The 21,139-nt window shown below is 35.5% G+C and overlaps 3 protein-coding genes across 3 annotated transcripts; 2 read left to right on the top strand and 1 right to left on the bottom strand.

Moving 5' to 3' along the window:
- The first annotated feature begins 267 nt into the window (after positions 1-267).
- On the top strand, positions 268-4,649 carry LOC120249542 (T-complex protein 1 subunit epsilon-like). Its single transcript, XM_039258093.1, is given in 12 exon segments — positions 268-481; positions 484-537; positions 630-948; positions 1,355-1,703; positions 2,415-2,547; positions 2,674-2,726; positions 3,170-3,272; positions 3,704-3,870; positions 3,947-3,961; positions 3,964-4,020; positions 4,022-4,063; positions 4,382-4,649. Coding segments are annotated over 12 exon segments (1,605 nt in total). The 5' UTR covers positions 268-339; the 3' UTR covers positions 4,553-4,649.
- A 566-nt stretch (positions 4,650-5,215) lies between these two features.
- On the bottom strand, positions 5,216-14,726 carry LOC120249471 (putative aconitate hydratase, cytoplasmic). The gene is given in 22 exon segments (XM_039257987.1): positions 5,216-5,586; positions 6,788-7,005; positions 7,008-7,029; positions 7,125-7,223; positions 7,787-8,269; positions 8,584-8,682; positions 9,005-9,126; positions 9,202-9,320; positions 10,081-10,148; positions 10,288-10,473; positions 10,891-10,966; positions 11,085-11,164; positions 11,251-11,307; positions 11,434-11,578; positions 11,671-11,813; positions 11,963-12,124; positions 12,255-12,323; positions 12,326-12,442; positions 12,817-12,909; positions 12,998-13,158; positions 13,754-13,859; positions 14,456-14,726. Coding segments are annotated over 19 exon segments (2,394 nt in total). The 5' UTR covers positions 12,871-12,909; positions 12,998-13,158; positions 13,754-13,859; positions 14,456-14,726; the 3' UTR covers positions 5,216-5,511.
- A 1,300-nt stretch (positions 14,727-16,026) lies between these two features.
- Positions 16,027-20,941, top strand: LOC120283729 (DNA primase small subunit-like). The gene is given in 18 exon segments (XM_039290453.1): positions 16,027-16,070; positions 16,335-16,468; positions 17,259-17,309; positions 17,398-17,573; positions 17,690-17,767; positions 17,868-17,979; positions 18,164-18,248; positions 18,324-18,375; positions 18,493-18,504; positions 18,506-18,555; positions 18,793-18,908; positions 19,012-19,133; positions 19,363-19,425; positions 19,513-19,570; positions 19,726-19,799; positions 19,978-20,026; positions 20,260-20,339; positions 20,738-20,941. Coding segments are annotated over 17 exon segments (1,365 nt in total). The 5' UTR covers positions 16,027-16,070; positions 16,335-16,344; the 3' UTR covers positions 20,801-20,941.
- Positions 20,942-21,139: the final 198 nt, after the last annotated feature.

The following is a 21,139-nucleotide window of genomic DNA, read 5'->3' as shown; positions in this document are numbered from 1 at the left end:
ATAAATAAAAAAATAAATTTTTTAAATCCATCTGATTTAGTTAAAATAAAAAAAAACGAAGGAGTATTTACACCAAATTAACTATTAAAAAAATAGAAACGCAATCAGCCGTGCGAACTGTATCGGGATCCACAACTAGTTTGATGAAATAAACTAGATCTCGAGGCAAAATGAACGGCAGATGTAACATCACAGCAGGTGATCATCTCCACTGCTTGCTTTCAAACCTCGATCGTTCTCGAAAGAGAGCCCTTCACTTCCCTCTCCGCCGCCGCCGCATCTCTGTAGATCTCTTTCACTCTCTCCATTCTCTGGGGAAGCGGAGGAGAAGCAGCAGCCATGGCGTTGGCCTTCGATGAGTATGGCAGGCCCTTCATCATCCTCAAGGAGCAGGAGCAGAAGTCCCGCCTCCGTGGCCTCGATGCGCAGAAGGCTAACATCTCCGCCGGACGCGCCGTCGCTCGGATCCTACGCACTTCTCTAGGCCTAAGGGCATGGACAAGATGCTTCAGAGCCCCGATGGCGATGTTGTCATCAGTAATGCTTATTTTCTTGTCTCATTCATTGTGGTACTCTTCTACTAGGGTTTGGATCCATTTGCTGATTCGAGATTTTTTAAACAACTGTAGCGAATGATGGAGCGACGATACTGGAACAAATGGACGTGGACAACCAGATCGCGAAGCTGATGGTGGAGTTGTCCCGAAGCCAAGACTATGAGATTGGTGATGGCACCACTGGCGTCGTTGTGATGGCTGGCGCATTGCTGGAGCAGGCTGAGAAGTTGCTGGAGCGTGGGATTCATCCAATTAGGGTTGCTGAAGGGTATGAGGTGGCGTCCAGGATCGCTGTAGATCATTTGGAGCGGATCGCGCACAAGTTTGATTTCAGTGAGGCGAATATTGAGCCTCTAGTGCAGACTTGCATGACTACACTGTCTTCAAAGATGTGAGATCAAGATCTACATTTTTCATATGCTTCTTGCTTCTAAATGTTGGCTTTTTTTTTTTCAACTTTGCTTATGCTGTAATTATCTAATGCATGAAAGTTGAGCAGTGAGCGGGAAAGATGAAGATTTGGTTCTTTTTCTGTTGGTTTTGAAATCCATATAACACCACTTGCCTAGTTATTGTGTTATTATTATTATTATTATTGTTTTGGCAGGTTCGATTTTTCACCATCCCTAATTTACAAATTATTGGATTTACATGTGGATAAGATTAGAGCTTGTAATCCGCAGCGTATTTTTACTTAAGTTTTAGAATGGCATAGTCTTATTTTGGCCAGTTCTTAGTGACTTTATTGTCATCTAGTTTGCTACTCCAGGGAGTAACTGATCAAGGCTGTGATGCAGAGTTAACCGTTGCAAGCGCGCTTTGGCTGAGATTGCTGTTAAAGCTGTTCTAGCTGTTGCGGATTTAGAGAGGAAGGATGTGAATTTGGACTTGATAAAGGTAGAAGGGAAGGTGGGAGGAAAATTGGAAGACACAGAACTTATCTATGGAATTGTTGTCGACAAGGATATGAGCCATCCACAAATGCCAAAAAGAATTGAAGATGCTAAAATAGCTATCTTGACTTGCCCATTTGAGCCACCCAAACCAAAGACAAAACATAAGGTTGACATTGATACTGTGGAGAAGTTCCAGACATTACGTGAACAGGAACAAAAGTACTTTGATGACATGGTCCAGAAGTGCAAGGTGATTAGCTATTTTATACATGCCCATTCCTATTTTACTTTTTTGTTTTGGTTCTGAACTTGAAATCCAGTTGGATTTTCATTTTATTAATGCATGTGGTGTCTCTACTTTCTCACTGGATATATAACTCTTGCTTGCTAAAGCGAAGGATTTTCTTAGGCAAGATAAAGACAAATGGAAGTAAGGAAATCTAATCAGATAACATCACCTTTTTGAAGTTATAATTATAATGCATTGTCTTCTTATGATGTTGACTAGTGAAAAATAGGTGATAGGAATGGGAACATCAAGCCAATGTAAGGTGTTACCTTAAATCTTTTTTGTAAAAAGCTCTGAAGTTGGAATCCTATATTATCCATAAATGTTTCACTGATTCGGTTACATCTTTCTTGTAATATAGTTTCTCTTCAAGTGTTTTCATTTGTAAACCTTGAATATATACCTAAAACCAATTGCTTAGGTTTAGCTATTGAAATTTTTGTCCAGTTTGTGATTGATTTTCATTGGAATTTTTTTTTCAGAAACATTTTTAGTGGAGAAGGATGTTATAATGCCATCATATCTCTTTCATCTTCATATAACAGTTGAAACAGAATTGACTAGTTATACAACTGCTTTGTTTGGATACTATGTATAATGCCCCTTTTATTTCACTCAGTAGGTTAGGCTTATTTTATTGTTCTTTTTGCCTTTCTATTTCAAACCTTCTAGGATGTTGGTGCGACCCTAGTTATCTGCCAATGGGGATTTGACGATGAAGCTAATCATTTGCTGATGCATCGGAATCTACCTGCTGTTAGATGGGTTGGTGGTGTGGAACTGGAATTGATTGCAATAGCAACAGGTATTTTTCTTTGTTTCTTTTTTTTTTTTTCATTTTTTTAATCTCTCCTGCTTTAAATAGTTATATGTTTTCCAGAGCTACACTTTTGGGTTTCTTCTCTCATTTATGGGTTAAATGCATCTGCAGGTGGAAGGATTGTTCCAAGGTTCCAAGAACTAACCCCTGAAAAGCTGGGGAGGGTATGCTTCTTGCAAGTCATTTGCATGCAATTAGTTTTGGTTGATCCATTTTTATTTCCGCTATTTCGGGCACTTGTGTTAGTTTCTTTTGCCACCATATGTCAGTAAACTTAAGCGGGGTCTAACCACATATCAATTAATTAACAAGAGGTGTACTAGTCGGTCTGGCATTTTTTTGTCAATGAAAGCAACATGAGTCGGTAACATTGTAGTCAAGAATGCTTGCAATGTAGATTGTCTTGAATGTAGATATGGCTCCTACAAGTTTTTTAATTTTCTTGATCTTTCTGGTTATTAGAACAAGATTTTCCTAAAAGCTTGGCTTTGTTGAAATTGTTTGGTGAAACTGATTGCAGCTATATGAATTTCTTCTGCTTAGTTTGTATTTTGTTTGTTATGATCTGATTTTATTTATTTATTTATTTACTTATTTGTACAATTAGGCTGGTCTGGTCAGAGAAAAATCTTTTGGAACTACAAAAGATAGAATGCTATACATTGAGCAATGTGCAAACTCAAAGGCTGTTACAATATTCATTCGTGGTGGTATGTGACTATTGCTCCTATCTCCATCCTAATTTTTTTGAAATGTGGTTATGAGAGAGTTTATATTCCTTGCTAGCTTATTTTTCATAGTTGCTTCCTTGTAATGATAATTCATAGGACTTTGATCTTTAATGAATTTTTTCTTTAGTTTATAATGCTATAATGTATTAAATCTTCATATCCTTTCTTCACCTACGATAATTGAACTGCAATGTAGTTTTGATGCATTGTCATATGAGGCTGCCAGTACACCAACATAGGCAGCATAAGTGTCGCCTCTTGATTTCTCCCTTACAAACATTTTTGGTTGTAGAAGATAATCAATTGTATGTGGAAAATATGTTCTCACCTATATCAAGTAGAAAGTATTCTTCTTCTTCTTTTTATCTTGTTTGCATTATGAAAGTATCATCTGACGAGTGCATTGGCAGGAAACAAAATGATGATCGAGGAAACCAAGCGTAGCCTCCATGATGCTCTATGTGTGGCAAGAAATTTAATCCGTAACAATTCGATTGTTTATGGTGGTGGATCTGCTGAGATATCTTGTTCAATTGCCGTTGAAGCTGCAGCTGATAGATATCCTGGTGTTGAGCAGGTCAGTGGGTTTTTGTATATTTCAGACTATTCATTAAACATTGGCAGCTCATGGTTTATTTATTGTTCTTTTTCAGTATGCGATTAGGGTCCTTTGTCTGATGCACTAGATTCAATTCCATTGGCTCTGGCTGAGAATAGTGGCCTTCAGCCCTATTGACACATTGACAGCCGTAAAGTCTCAGCAAGTTAAGGTACCATATAAATACAATTTTTCTTTATAAAATGTGTTTTTATTCTATATGGACTAGTGCTCGTTGAGATGCTCATTGCTTTCCACTGTAACCTACAAACTTGACATTGTATACAACATGTGCTGAACATTAACTTCAAGATTGTCATCTTGTTGAATATCAGTTAAGACCTGGATGACATATGATTATTAGATGACATCATCATGTAAAACGACACTTTTGTGTCTACATCTTCATCTTCATGCGTGGTTACATTGTTTTGCACTGATTTCAGTGTTGTCAATATGCTTATCTATAATTTGATTTATGGACTTGCAGGAGAACAATCCATACTGTGGCATTGATTGCAATGATGTCGGAACAACTGACATGCAAGAGCAGAATGTGTTTGAGACATTGATTGGAAAGCAGCAGCAAATTCTGCTGGCAACACAGGTTGTCAAAATGATTTTGAAGATTGATGATGTGATTGCCCCATCAGAGTACTGATAAGGTCTTTTGACTTCCACATGGGTGTCCTAGTTCTAGTGTGTAATGCTGTTGATCAGAAGAGCGGCCATTCTGTATTTGCTGTTCATTGGTTGGGGTTTTTACCTGCCTTTTTTTCTTTGGGTATTAGGTGTGCTGTTTGCTGTCAGACTAACTTTATTTTGCATTTTAAACTATTTTATTCTCCCTAATCATGGTTCTGCAGGTGGATTTTTGAATGGCTTTTTCCCATTAAGGCAAATGCGTTAGTGAAAAGGTGATAATTGCCGCCAGTTTACATAAGAAATCGTAAATTCAGGTGGATATCTGAAAGGGTGCAGAAACCGCATCAAACTATGCAAAAGCAATGTGTTTACTTTTAACTCATAGCCAACACCAAAGAAAAGAAAAACAATGTGATGTTATTTTCATCAATATAGTCATAAAAAAATCCCTTATAGGGGAGCTCAGAAAATTTATGGTCACTATTTTTTAATTTTTACCCTATATTGATTAAATTATATAAACATAACATTACAAGATATGATTTTATAAAGATAAAGCTTGGCAACTGCAGGGTAAATCAGAAGAAACAATGATGTGGACAAAGATAAGCTGTTGCCTCTTCTTACAGACATTTGCGAAATAATGTCAAGGAAAAACCAAAATTCAAGAGACAAATTATAAATAAATGTAAGAACTATTTTAAAAAGGTTCATCTGAAAAGATTCTTCCAGTCTCAATAAGAGTGAGTGCAATCTTCGGACAAAGAGCATACATTGGCATGTCACCAACGCAATGGTGAGAATCAAAATTTTCTTTTGTAAACTCATTCTACTGCGTAGAGTACAAGAAAATAACAAACTTGAAACCTTTTGATAAAAAAGGCCGTTATTTATTCTGATTGCCATTTTATTTCCATTTTATTTCTTGGCAGTGAGAAAGAACCACGTTGCTTTCTGGTTGTAGATGTTTGTAACTTAACGCTGTGAACTGATCAGATTACGGATGACAAATGGAAGAATGCCACCATGGTTGAAGTATGCCAATTCCATCTGCAAAAGGTCAGTCCAATATCATTACAAGAAGCATTCTATGGTTGATGATGGTCGGTTATTAGGCTCCTATTAGAGAGAAAAAAAAAAAGTACAAGATGATCAACCAGACTTCATACTCATTTCTTCTGGGCATGCAAAATCCATACCACTTTAGTTAGTTAACAGCAATACTGACAAACATGTTAAGTTTCCAAGAACAGCAAATTTGTCAGTCATGCTAACTGAACACTGTAGACCCACAATTGAGAGGAGATATTTTGCTAACAGGTAGATGACATTGACAAACAGAAAATATCAAAGCAAAAGAATGGTTATCAAACTTTGAAGTTCTGTTGATTGTCTCTGTGGAGCATCAGCTGTTCGGACATTAAAAAGAAAAGCTAGTAAACTAAGACATTTCCACTGTTAATGGCAGGTGGCCAAATGTGGACAATAAAGGGTTGGCAAGAACCAACAGAGAACTATATGCAGTAATTCACAAAATGATCATGGCAGTAACCTTAGTCTTCTATCAAGTAGAAGAAAGTGTCTAGCAACCTACATTCAGGCTGATCCCTACATTTCATGATTATATCTACAAAGCACCATAAATTCTCTGAGGATGTATCAGTTTAGATGTGGTACAATGTTTTCAAATTATTTGTATTCATGTTGAAGAAACAAAAATAGTACCTTGTCATACAATGGCATCAAGCAAAATATGTGCAAGGAACCATGCTTTCACTATATTCTCATTCATCATTGAATGCTTTGCCAAGGGTAAGCAATATAAGTAATTACTTGAGAAATTTCTGTCACTTGCAGTGGTGAACATTGCCAGGAAGGCAACTTCCCAACAGCAATTGAGCAATACCCCCCTAGCCAAGATCACATACAATGGGGTTGAAACTTGAAACTCTTTGGCACCTGAATTGATGTTTTTGTGCAATTTTCCTTTTGAGACTATTCTATCCTTCCTAAGATAATTTATAAACTTGGACCTATTTTCAATAATGATAAGGCAGAAAATTGGAGGGTTACTTGAAGTCGTTGAACAAAATGCAAATGTGAGACTAAAGATATCAGAGAGTCATTAGTTGCTGGTGATAAACAACATTTTTGATTGATAATTTAATCTAGATCTGCAAACAGAAAAAAACAGTACTGCAGTCATTATTCTATATGCTTTTCAGCAATGTAAGTACAGATAATTTCTTACCTCAGTATCGAAACGAAGGGTGCATTTGAAAGATTTTCCGGTGTCTGTAACAACAGTAACATCTTGGCCTCGTCTTATTTCCTTGATATTGCTTGGGAGGTCTATTGTGTATCGCTCATTGCCAGTAAGACCAAGTGAATCAGCATCCTCCCCAGCCTTGAAACATAAGGGGATTATGCCCATTCCTACTAAATTACTACGATGAATTCTCTCGAAGCTTTAGCAATGACTGCTTTAACTCCCTAAATTGAGAAGGTATGATAAAAAGGAAAAGATGAGGAAGAGACATAGGTGAGAATAAATAAAGACACTGCATGGCCATGTGTGAAGTACGCACAAGCAACATCGGACCCTTAGCAGCCCAATCACGAGAGCTTCCACTTCCATACTCTGCTCCAGCCAAAACAATGGTGTCATGGCCCTCGGTCTTGTACCTCTGCACATCATATTTGACAATTGTTCACAAATCAGATGAGGTATACAGGTAGAGATTAAGGATTTCAATAGGGTTAGCAATACTACAAGATCTCAAAAAAATCAATCTCAAATATGAATGGCCAACGCTTACTAAATTTATCTGCTGTAGATCAAGAAAAATTTTATAAAATTCATTTTGATATATATTTTGAGCCACAGATTTCATATCAAGTAATTTGAGTTGTATATTCAGCCCAAACTAACTTAAGAAACAGAAATTTGAACCTTGAATTTCAGAAGTTCAGATTATTTAAGCTGTAGATTCTTATCAGAAGTTCAGAGCATTTCAACCATAGATTCTTAAACCATAAATCAAACATATCAGGCAGGAAAATAAAAGTTGTTTACTTTCATCTTACATCTTCATTATTTTATTTTATCTTATAATAATCAGGCATTCATAATTTCTTTCTTGCTAGTTGACTGCCATGGCAAAGAGTGTCAGACTATAGAAATAGGGCACAAAACACATGCTCAATATGGGTTTAGTGAAATTTCACCAATTGGGTTAACCAAATTTACCATTGCAGCATCAAACACGTATAGTTTATCTCCCGTAGGAATATGAATAGTCTTTGGCCCGACTTCTCCATTTAAAAGCTTATTGACCAGCCGAATGTTAGCAAAGGTTCCTCTTGCCATAACTTCATCATTGCCACGACGACTTCCATATGAATTGAAGTCTTTCCTGTCCACACCACGTTCCATTAGGTATTTGGCAGCTGGGCTGTCCTTGTGTATACTTCCTGCTGGTGAAATGTGGTCTGTGGTAATGCTGTCACCAAAGTTTAATAAACAATAAGCATTTTTTTCACACCATAGGGGGCCAGGTGGCACCATGGTCATGCTTTTAAAATATGGAGGTTCATGAATATAGGTAGATGTTGGGTCCCATGAATAGAGAGTGGAGGCTGGAACAGCTAGCTGGTTCCATATTGGATTGCCTTCTGTAATAGCCTGATAAGTGCTCTTGAACATATCAGGTAACACACTTGATTGAACAACCTATAAAATAAAAATTCCCATTAAAAGATGAAGAATATTGATCAGACAGAAACTTGATTTTATGTATATTTTGATTAAACACTATTTGTTCAACCACAACCAGCATATATCATATCTCTCAAAAGCAAAAAGTGGAAATTCATTGGGGATTTACTTAGAAAGCTTATAAATGAAAGCAGAAAGCATATATCATACAGAAAATGGGAGCGGCCAAAATAAATCAGAAGTTTCAAAGTACTAACACCACCAGATAGAAAAAACTTATAAAAATGTGAGAAGATAACTGGTGTTTCATTTCTGTCATTGAAGCATACCTCTGCAATTTCTTCATTTGATGGCCATATATCCTTGAAGAAGACACTCTTCCCATTCTTTCCTATACCAATTGGTTCCTTGTCAAAATCAATGTCAACCTGAAACAGACATATAACAAGAGCAAAGGTTTAGCTTTACTTAATTTTCAAGTCTAGCCTGACTTGAACCCAATATTTACAGTGCCAGACTTACAGGATGCAAGCGATTAACAGCCTACCCATCCCATTAACTGACTTTTTTAATTTAACCAAAAAATATTATATGCTTCCCCCAACTGATTTAATTGCCCACTTGGTAATACATCTTGATCTCCAGAAGCTCATAGCATATAGTATTATTCTAAATATTACCATGAATTTAACCATGACAACCACTTTTAGCAACGTGGATGAAAATTAGATGTTAGGAATATCAGCTTACAGTGCCAGCAAGAGCATATGCCACCACAAGTGGAGGTGAAGCAAGATAATTAGCCCTAGTAAAAGGATGCACTCTGCCCTCAAAGTTCCGGTTTCCAGAAAGCACAGCAGCAGCAACAATGTCTATGATAAATAAAAACCATCAGCTCATAAGAGAACTAAACAGGAAAGGCTCATTCTGCAAAGAGTAAGAAGTACCATTCTCTGAAATTGCAACTGCAACAGACTCATCAAGATCTCCAGAGTTCCCAATACATGTAGTGCAGCCGTATCCAACAACATGAAAACCTTGTTGATTCAAGTACTTCTGAAGCCCACTGCAAATAATAATGTCTTCAATTATAAGAATCTAGTGATCCCAAAGCTCCTAATTGACAAGGCATTTTGGGTATACAGATCAGAACGGAAGAAACTATGATTTCAAATTTTCATTCAAGAAAATCTAAACAATATCGGCCAAAGTCAGCTTTGGTTTTTTGTTTTTTTTTAAAAAAAGAAAATAATAAAGAACTGGAAATTCAGAAACTAATTGGTTTTCATGCATTAATTTGATTAATGTCTGAAAAACCAATATTCAGTGTGAAAATAAAAGAGTATATAGTTATCTGTAATTCAGTTGTTATAATTAGACTTGTCAGCATTCCAATAATGGTAATGAATGTGTAATTTGTTTTGAACTGGCAAATCAAGCTTTACTTCAATGATCTTGTGATAATTTCATCCCAGACAATAAAGCTCGTAATTAAATTGAGCATATTTAATTAAATTAGATTTTCTTATGCTAATTAATCATAAATTATGATGTAAACATTCTACTTTGACTAGTAAGTTCACAATCTTGGCAATTGATGCGTAAGATTACTAGATTAGTTTTGATGGAGCTAGGCTAATGGTGATTTCATCCATTTAAAGGCAGCCAATATTTAATTGACTCAATATATGCACATATATATACTCATGAGCAAGAGTTTCCTATGAAATTACCAAGGCCCTTTTGAGCCCTCAAGCACAGTCTAGCTCCTTCAGTAAGCAGTTAGCACATACACGCTGAAAATCATAAAACATAAATACTTTTACCTCTTAAGAAGGTATTTGGTAACAACTCCGGATCCTGGGGCAAGACTTGTTTTAATCCATGGCTTGACCTAATCATAGGTAACATGATTAGCCAAAGAATGGAAATTTGGGGATAAGAAACATGATATTCAAATAAAACCACACCTAAATGTTATACACGGATTATCAAACTTAAGCAACACAAGAGAATTTAAGTACTAGGCCAACCTCAAGACCTAACTCACAAGCCTTCTTTGCCACAAGGCCAGCACCAAGCACGACACTAGGATTTGAGGTATTGGTGCAGCTTGTTATGGCTGCTATCACCACACTACCATGCTTGAGCTCCGCAGGCTGCCCATGAAAGTTGAACTTAACAACTTTTTCTTGTGATTCCTTTGGTATTGCAAAACCCTGGAATAGCATGTTCAATTGATCAGCAATTATTACATATAAAGTGATTGCATATTGACAAAATTATAGAAATTTAGAAAAACACATTAGATGGTTCAACAACTACCAAAAACTAAACAATTTGATCTAGTTTTGTGCAATAATTAGATACTAGAACTCCTTAAGACGTGCAATAAAAGTTTAATTGTCAACCTCACGTTTCAAATGATCTTTTCCGGACTTGACTACATGTTAGAGGAATATACAAAGATATCATGGAATAAAAAGCAGCAGCTAAACATATTCCAATTGAAAAGAGTTAACAGGGTTATTTCATAGAGAAAAGTAATATTAAATTAATGAGCTGAAAGAGTTCACGAACTAATCTGCGGCTATGGAAGACTCTTAATGGAGACATAAACTGAGTTCCTAATGCACCTTGAATCCAACTTTACTGTCCAAACAAGAGTGCCAGTCTGCCTGCATGTCCTTGAGCAATACTCGGTCATGAGGCCTGCAAAAAAACCGAAAGCATTTAGGCATTAAAGTAATCAAATGACCAAAAAAAGGTGCTGAAGCATAAATAGTGAGTGCTGTGGATGGGTTAATAGATTTAAGCAAATCTTTTTTACCTCTTTGGACCTGAAACACAAGGCTCAACTTCTGCAAGGTTCAATTCCAGGTATGACGAATAAACCCTTTCGTTCAGGGGCTAGATTTAAACAATAAAAGTGGCACATCATGCATCATCTTGTCCATATACTTGCCTCAAAAGAACAAAAAAAATTCCATGCTCACCTCATTGTAATCAACAAACATCTTGTTAGCTCGCAGATATGACTCTATCATTGATACCTATTGAACAGAAGAAACAGTCAATTGACAAACAAGGCATCCTCAACAGAAAATGCCATTATAGAGAAAGAAGAGAGTTGTTTCAATGGAAATGAAGAATAGATACATTGATCAGTTCCTACTCACTGTTTCATCACTTCGTCCTGTCAACTTGAGATATTGCAAGGTGACGTGATCCACTGGAAAGAAACCCATAGTTGCTCCATACTCAGGTGACATATTAGCGATTGTTGCCCGATCAGCCAATGATAATTGACCCATGCCCTCACCTGTGTGAAAGTGAGAAAAATATAACAACTATAAATTAAAAAGGGACTGGCACTGGTTCCATCAATTAAAATAGCAACAGAAACAAATTACCATAAAAATTCAACAAACTTCCCAACCACACCATGCTTCCTCAACATTTGAGTCACAGTCAAAACTAAATCAGTTGCTGTCACACCATTCTTCAGTTTTCCAGACAATTTGAAACCAACCACACCAGGCAAGACCATGCTCATAGGCTGTCAAGTATACACAATGAGGCAACCTTGGGCTTGTAAAAAAGGTTAGAATAATGACAAAATATACCTCAACTAATATTACAGGATGAAGACAAGATAGCAAAATAACTCGTTTGATATCTCCTAAAATGCTTTATAGTTCATACTACCTGGCCAAGCATTGCAGCTTCTGCTTCAATCCCTCCGACACCCCACCCAGCAACTCCTAAACCATCAATCATAGTTGTGTGAGAATCAGTTCCGACCACACTATCAGGATACAGTATGCCATCAGTGTTGAATACAACTCGGCCAAGGTATTCAAGATTAACCTGAATTCAGCCATATACCTTAGAATAAATTTAAATAATATTGCAAACTGTATATAATGCCACAAACAGAATCCTACAAGTCTATGCCAACTAAAAAGGATAGGAAGCCTTCAAACAGTTAGCCTGGTACCTGGTGAACAATACCAGAACCTGGAGGAACAACAAGCATATTACGGAAAGCAGTAGACCCCTCATTTAAAGGAAACTGAATCTCTCTTTATTCCTTCGAAATTCAAGTTCCATGTTAGCCTGCACAGCATTTTCAGATCTTGCCAAATCTACTTGCACTGAGTGGTCAATAACAAGATCTACAGGAACCTGCATGAAACCAAAAAAGAGTATATAAAAATAAAATATGATGACACTAGAATTTTTCTTACGAATTTTTGAAAAAAATCTTCTCGTGCCAAGGATTTTTAAATACAACAACATGGTAACCCGTGATCAACTTTTGAATGTCAGACAAAGAAATGCCTATCAGGGACCGATGATTTAATCCAGTGGGGATGCATGGGATGCATGGAACATAAAAATACCCCAGATGTCTCAGCTTTTCACTGTAAAACTCTAATGCCTTCCTAGAATCTTCAAAAGCACCAATAACTAAACCGCTAGAAATAACTCATGATGTAAACAATGAATAGGCATAAAGCATTTGATCAACTCGTTAGAATACGGAAATAGGTACATACCAACGGATTGATCTTATTAGAATCACTTCCTAACTTGTTTATGGCATCACGCATACAAGCAAGGTCAACAACAGCTGGCACACCAGTAAAGTCCTTGCAAAAAAAGGAAAATTAACATAGGAAGGGCATTATGAAAAGTATATATAAATATACTATATATACAGGAGGATTGTAAGCATACCTGAAGAAGAACACGAGCTGGTTTGAAGGGGATCTCCACTAGCTTGGGAGAAGTATTCTCCCAATCAATGATCCTCTCAATATCATCCTTGGTAACTTGAAAGTTATCACAATTACGAATAGCTGACTCAAGCAAAATCCGGATAGAATATGGTAGCTTATCTGTTATGCAAGAAAGTGACATTCCATCAAAAAGTCTCATTTTCGGAGGTTAAAATGGCCACAGTCTTTGCTTACGAAAAACACAACCACTTCAGTGCGTATGAGATAGATGATAAGAGAGTGAAAGATGTGTACCTTTATCTAAATGAAGTCAAATTGAATAGATAACAACTCAACAAACTGAAGGTAAAAATGACAGCCTACCCCACTCAGCTGAACCTAGATAATAAAATGTTTATGCTAGAGTGATGGATAACATCATCAAATGTCCCAATATTCAACATTGCAGCGTGAGGACTTGTGGAACACAACCACAAAAAAACACGGCAATGTATAGATGACAACTCAAACAAATTAATGAAATGTACCAATAATCAACAATGCAGCCTTCCATTACTAAGAAACAACTTAATGTTCAACCAACAGGTATTCATGCTTGCCACTTGAGGATGCAGCATTAAACTTGTCAATTATTCCCAAACAGAAGACATTTAACAATAACTTCTGTAGAAAAGCCAGGAATTTTTCCTTCAAAAGTTGAAAACTTTCAATACCAAATAATACTTCTAAGTTGCATGAACAAGAAAAATCAAACCTATCCTTGGATCATTAAGCGCAGGTAAGCTGTAGTATTTCCCATACTCGCCACCATCAGGCCTTGAAGGCTAGTCAAAAAAATCCTTAAAAAGGATTCTCATTAGCTGGATGACAACATAGAATGGTCAGTATGACATGATATCAAAAAATGACTTACATTTAAGCAGTCAAATCATCTTGACCTTTATTCCAAAGCATAAATTTAAAAACAAAATCACAAACAAATAAGAAGATAGGTGAGATCATTTTTCTTACGCCAGACAATTATAATATCAGTCATAAAAAAAATTAATAAATTTTTCAACTAAATAACATAAAAACAAAATCTTGCTTACAGAGCTTGTAGTGGAGAAGAAATGATATCTATGTGATGCCAATTAAACATTGCAGAGCAATCAACAAGCATTCTATGGAAAATTGGCAGTTTGATCATTTCAACAGGACATCTCCAGAAATATTCTAAAGAAACTAAAACCAACTCAAAAAAGAGATCCACTCCCCAACTAAGATTGCAGCTAAGATTACATCTAATTAGCTATAGACCAAATTAAGCAGCATCCTCCAATAGCTATGGACCAAAAAAGTACCTCCAAATAATTGGAACAAACATCCCCATCCCCATCCCCATCCCTCACAACAACCCAACAAAAAATCATAAAAAAAAGCAAAAGATAATTATTCAGAATCAAAGAACCCATACCAATAGTGGTGGCCATTCTCCTCTCGAACTGCTTTATCACAGTCACAGAACTTCTTATACCAGCCCTGAGCCTGATCGGAGACCTCGAAGAAGATCTGGAGAAGCTGACAGAGCAAGGGAGAAGAGGGGAAGGAGCTAGGGTTGGGGAAAAGGAGGGGGAGAAGTGGAGGCGAGAAGAAGAGGTTACAAGGGCTTTATACATGGAGTTGATGATATGGTGTTGAAGTGCTAAAACTGAAAGGGCTATCTGGTGATGACGATGACGTCTGCCGGTGGGGCCCGCTTCTAATAATTTGACGATGAACAAAGCGTGCCGTTTTGAAGCTCTCTCTCTCTCTCTCTCTCTCTCTAGACTGCTAGTTGCTTTCAGTTAGCCGTTCCATGAGCCCATTTCCCGCCGGTCTTAAATCTTAATCAATGAAAAAGCCGTGTGAAATTTTTTTCTCACCTTTTTTTTAAAAAAAAAACACACGCAATAAAAAAATCAGTTTTATTAAATAATAATAATAATATATATATATATATATGTATAAACAGTTTTTGTGTTGAACATATACGATAATTATAATTTTCCACCGCAGCAACATTGAAATAAGTGGTTTGTTCATATTACTCCCATTAAAACAATATAAAAAAATTATTTTATCAAAAAAAATAATAAATGATTATCACCTCTGCCAAATAGATATGGTAACATATTAACAATTAAGTGGTTTATTGGTAACTAAGTTCAATAATTCATAAATGATGAAAATTTAAATAATGAATGAGGATGTATTTTTTAGATTAAGTCGTGATTATATACTAGTAGTCCATAGCACTATGTGTGTATGACTATCCCCATGTGTGCTCACCTTAAAAAAACAAGAGATTGTTGCATGAAACCTTATTATTTCTTTTCTCCGATATTAAATATTAAAAACTATTATTTGAAACTAGGACAGTGTTCTTCTCCAGCTTAATATGATGCATTGTAATGGAAAGTTAGAAATTTGCGCTATTTCACAGAAGAACCAAATTGAAGACAAAGGAAACGAAAATACTACTAATACTAACAATTTTGAAAGATAAACAGCGAAGAACAATTATGAAAATATAAACAGGGAAGAAGGACAGTCACAATAAAATTTAAAAAGAATGCAATGAAGGTATAAAAAAATAAGCAAAAATATTTAGTGACCTGTCTTACCTGCAAAAGAATCAAGAAGAAAACCAGTCACAAAACATTTGGTCATGAGAAAATAATACCAAACTGGAGATGCATGAGAGCTCTGTGATTAAGCTTGAACACATATCAAGCTTATTTATAGAGTTTTTAATTGGCATTTAAAATGATTTGAAATTTGATTGTTGAAAAAAAAAAAAGATTTTATAAACGGTCTAAATTAGATCTCTCATCATTATTAAAATCCAAATTTAGAATGTTCTTTTTATATCCACCGTCCAATCAGGGTCATGGATGGACGGTTAGGATTTAGTTTGCTAGTTGTTACTTTTATATGATTGATAAATTTTCCCGCCAAAAACTATTTTGTTTTCCCGCCAAGCTGTATAAAACGCGGATGATTCCACCCAAAAGTCTTCGCCGATCTTTGCTATCTTCTCTCCTATTCAGGTATGATGTTCTGATCTTCGATCTTATTGCAATCCTAGGGTTCTGTTTGATGTTTCTTGTTGTTGGAAATCATCTCCTTGTCTTCGGATTAGCGACCTAGGGTTTCCGTAACAGTGGTTTGTCCCCCATTTGTATTTATTTATTTTTTTTTTTTTTTGGTGGATTTCGTGCGAGGTTTTTGGATTTTTATAGATTATTTCAGGAGTGAAATCAAGGTAGTGTCTTTGTATTGGTTTTTGATTTCTTTGATTATTGTATTTGCAGGCTTGATATCATGTCGAACGAAGAGATATTGGATGGAGGTGATCGCATGCAAATTGATGGGCGTGATTCAGAGCTTCAAAGATCTAGCAAAGTCCCACAAGGCTTTAATGTTGATTATCTCAAAGTTTATTATGGTATTCTTATTTGGTGGCCTTTATTTGGTTGTGAGTTTGTTGTGATTTTCTTTGCTTTGTTTGTTTGTTTGTTGTTGTGCATGGTTTTGGTGTGTAGATTGAAAATCCTCTTATTTAACAGCATTGATTTTGTGCCTTTTTATGTTAGGATTTTGTTTACTATTATTAGTGTTATTTGGAGTACTAACAAACGAGGGGACACTGTTTTAGACAACTAGGGATGGCTATACTTCCTGAATTAACACATGTTTTTTATTGGAAATTTGATTGTTATCCTCCATCATTATTCATTGCAACTTCTTTTGAACTTTAAACTAAATGCGCTTTGGGGCTTAAGCACTTTCAGGAAATTCATTCTTTGTATAGATGTCAGAAATCATACATTAAGATAGTACCCATTTAGTGAGTTTGATAAGGGTTTAGAATTTTGTTAATAATTTGGGAAATAAAATGTCTTTTCAATGGTACAAACTTCTTTAGAAAACTTTTTGTGGGAGTGATACTGACAGATGATTCAATCATTAGCATGTTGAATGTGGAAGGGTTATGGTTTTTTAGATTAGAACACTGACCTTAATTTATCTTCTTGATTTTTCCTTAATTAGCTCATCTGGTTTTACTTGATGCTGGCTTGTGCTACGTGTATGACTGTGATATTACATGTTCCATTATTCTTAACGTGACCTTTTATTTGTTTGTTTCTGCTGCTGGATCTCACAGTATGTTTCTTTATCTTAACTTTATTTGTTCAACTTTCTATATACTCATGCAGAAAATTGCTTTTATGCAGGAAAGCTGTTCCCATATGGTGATATTTTTAAATGGATGTCCTATGGAAATGGTTTGCGAACTTACAAAAAATAGTATCAAATAAACAATTGCTATGATCTCTTCATATTTATCTTTTTCACATAAACCATTTCTCACAGCTGGGAAACATCCTGCATGTGATCCCTCTTACTTTGGCCGGAGGGAGTTCTCTTTTAGCCTTGGAAATGACACATATTGCCGCTATCAGTCATTCGATAGTGTGACAGAATTTGAGAATTCTATCAAGAAAAATTGTCCTTTCAAAATTGATATTGGTCCTGTTTACAGAGTAAATGTATGATTCATATATTTACAAATTGTTTTCATTTTCTCAAGTTTGTAATTGTTCTAAATATGTTTTTTCAATCTTTTTTATTTTAAGTTTTATTTTAGTCTATATGTTATGTACAGCCTGCAAAAAGATTTGCATATGCTCAAAGTGGCAGTGATGGTTTTACACCTGTTGAAAGGGAACTTGTTTTTGATGTTGTAAGCACAGGCTTTGGTTCATGGTTCATCCATTTTATCACTGCATGTTTTTTTCTCCAACAACTTCACCAACCAATTGATGTGCATATGTTTTTAACAGGATATATCAGATTATGATGATGTCCGGCACTGCTGTTCTGGAGCTGATGTCTGCACAAATTGCTGGCCATTAATGACCATTGCTATTAAAGTGATTGATACTACTCTCAGAGGTTGATCATTTTACATTATATCTGTTTATACTTGATAAAATGATTGCAAACTTTTACATATATTTTGAAGCTTAAAAAGTGTTTTGTTTTAATATTTTCCCCTGTCTCATGAGGTCCCCGACACTGATTGGTTGAAACATACACATATTTCAATTTTCTTGATTACAATTGTTTGAATCTACAGATGATTTTGGTTTCAATCACATATTATGGGTATTTAGTGGCCGTCGTGGGGTACATTGTTGGGTATGTGATGGCAGAGCAAGAAGGTAGTGCAGACTCTTGTTAATTTATATTACTATTAGGAATGAGGTCATGACGCTCATATTGGCATTTCTCCTTAGGCTTAACAATGATGAGAGGGCATCAATCGCTAAATACTTCCATGTATATAAGGTGACATTCTCTCTTTAGATGGCTTATGTTGCATCAAATCCCTTTTATGAATTATTTTCTGATTTACTGATTTTTATGCGTAGGCGGCGTGCGCTGCGGCGCGTGTTCTGTCTTCAGCGTGGTGAGAGTGGTTTTTAAGAAAGTTTCTTTAACTGGATCTGTTCTTCATCCTTTTCTAGCGTAAGATTCCCTTCCAAATTTAAATAATGCAAATTCTTCTGTTTACCTGTATTTCATGGAAGTCCCCTTCCCTGGTTCTGGCACTGTACAGTGTACACATACACACATATACACTCTATACCCTAAACCCCGAACCCCTACCCTAAAATATATATATATTTAATTATATGAACAGTGCAGAACCAGGCAAGTTCAGTGTGTATTTTTCATGTTCATCACAGTAAATATATTATGCAGAAGATCATATACAGATGTTTTACGGATACATTTTGAGGAGAAATTGCTTTGCAATCAAAACCTGTTGTCATCAGAAGATAGATATGAGAAGATTCTTGAGCTTGTCTCAAATAAATGTAAGCAGTTTTACTGTATTTGTTGAAATATATTATTCTTTTGTTCCTTCTGTTTTAGAAAGACCATGTTTTCCCCAATTTTGATGCCTTTTTGTCTGTTCAGCAATTACTGATGAGCTGCATGACAAGTGGCAAGGACATAGGAGATCTTCCAATACTGAAGAAGATCTTAATATTACTAGATGGGAGCAATTAAAGCATGTATTGCAGTCAGGAAAACAGAAGGTATGGATCTAAAAATCATGGATTTTCTGGTCTGATGTGTGATGCAATTTGCTTTTCAATCCTTTTGTTCTGTTAATCTTTTGCCAAAACCACTTCTTTTGGAGACATGACGTTATTATGTCATAAATGAGCAGTAAAATAAATGTTCTGTACATACATACACCTACTGAATTTTGATGGATGTGGGATAGAGTTAACCTCTTGCATTTCAACCTTGTGCCATGGACAGGGTCTCAGAAGGTGTGTAGAAGAGATTGTTTTCTTATATACATATCCAAGACTTGACATGGAGGTTTGGAGCAATTTTTTTTTTATTCGAAACATGTGAATGCATGATCAATGTGTTAATTATCTTGATGATATTTCTTTTCATATGCAGGTTTCAAAACACATGAACCATTTGCTTAAATCCCCATTCTGTGTTCATCCAAAAACAGGTTGCCTTTTGTATTATATGAAACAAGGATTGATTTTTATGCCATGATCGTGATTCCCCTTTTTTTTTATATATATATAGTTTTTTATAGTTTTGTTGATCTTAAGCTGTGCCTTGGCCTATGTGTTTAATTATGCACATTGTTTTTATTGTCAGGTCGTGTATGTGTTCCTATTGATCCTGCGCACTGTGATGAATTTGATCCTACAACTGTTCCAACCCTTTCCACAGTAAATTCTGATCATCTGTACTGCTCATTTTTTTAACCATGTTTGCTTACATTCATTTATTTCTGTTTGAGCAATATATTGTTATATTTTGACATGAAAAGGAGGTTGTTTGTGTATGAGATAAATTGATTTAATTTTGTCCTTTGCAAAATTATGCCTAATAACATGACATTTGCAGCTGTTAGAAGAGCTGAACATGCGTGGAGATAATTCGGAGTCTTTAAATGGTAAGCTATTGAACTATCAAGTCTTGATTGCTAAAATAGTTTATGTGTTCCAAGTTCAAAAAATTGGGACTGATATTTACTTACATTAGCTGCACCACTGTGGATTCTAGATCATAGTAGCTTGATGGAATTCACATTTTGGAATTGTTTGTAATTGTTGGGTCTTTTATATATATATATATATATATATTTCATGATCATATTGATATTTTCTCTTTTCTTACTGACACCAGAGCTTGAAAGTACTTCACTTGGACAATACATTACGATGTTTAGATCTTGCTTCTTGGAGCCACTATTAAAATCATGCAAGGTACATGATTCTGTCATGCAATTCTGGATATTGGAACTCATCTAAGGTCCTGAAACCCTGCTTTTTTAATCTGCCCTGCTTTTTTAATCTGTAAACATCAGCCAGACCTCCAAATCTTTGGGTTTTCCCTCTACAATTATATTATTTAGAGCTTCATGTCAGTTAAATTACTTCAAAATTTTTAGTTATAATAGAGTTTTTGCCCATGAACTATTTTGTGAAAATTTAAGTTCAGTCATATTCACACCCTTATCTTGTACGTAACAACACTTAAACATTGTTTCATGTTGTTTAATACCATTGTCATATGCTTTTATAAATATTGTTTGATTAAGAAGTTACTCTATTTCCTATGGATTTAGCACTAATAAAAGTTGTGGCTATTCTGCCTGCTGCAGGAAGAGATGGAGAATGCATATAATGCAAATCTTCAACAGTCTAGGAATTCCTTCAGTTGGTGAAATGGGTGAACACATATCATATCTTTCTATTCTCATCACTGAACAAAAGTTTTTTCTAATCCCTGGTATTCCTTTTATAATATTTTGATATGTAAATTCTGTTCTAGTAGTTGTTAATTTGATCTCCCCAGTTTATACAAAGTTGCCTTTCTTTAGCCATCCATCGGTGGGATGATGTGAATATGAATTTCACATTGAATTCATTTTGCATCTTTTCGGAAACCACTAATGTTAGTTTGGTGGTTTTTTTTTGCCTATGATGTTTGCAAAGAATTTGCCCTAGAACTTTTTTTATTTCTAGCTCTTAATCAAATTTGATGCTTAATTTTTAGCTCAGTT

The sequence above is a fragment of the Dioscorea cayenensis genome, chromosome 19 (assembly GCF_009730915.1).
Source record: "Dioscorea cayenensis subsp. rotundata cultivar TDr96_F1 chromosome 19, TDr96_F1_v2_PseudoChromosome.rev07_lg8_w22 25.fasta, whole genome shotgun sequence".
Classification (NCBI taxonomy): Eukaryota; Viridiplantae; Streptophyta; class Magnoliopsida; order Dioscoreales; family Dioscoreaceae; genus Dioscorea; species Dioscorea cayenensis.
The sequence above is the reverse complement of the archived record's forward strand: the minus strand, read 5'-3'. Positions and strand labels throughout refer to the sequence as shown.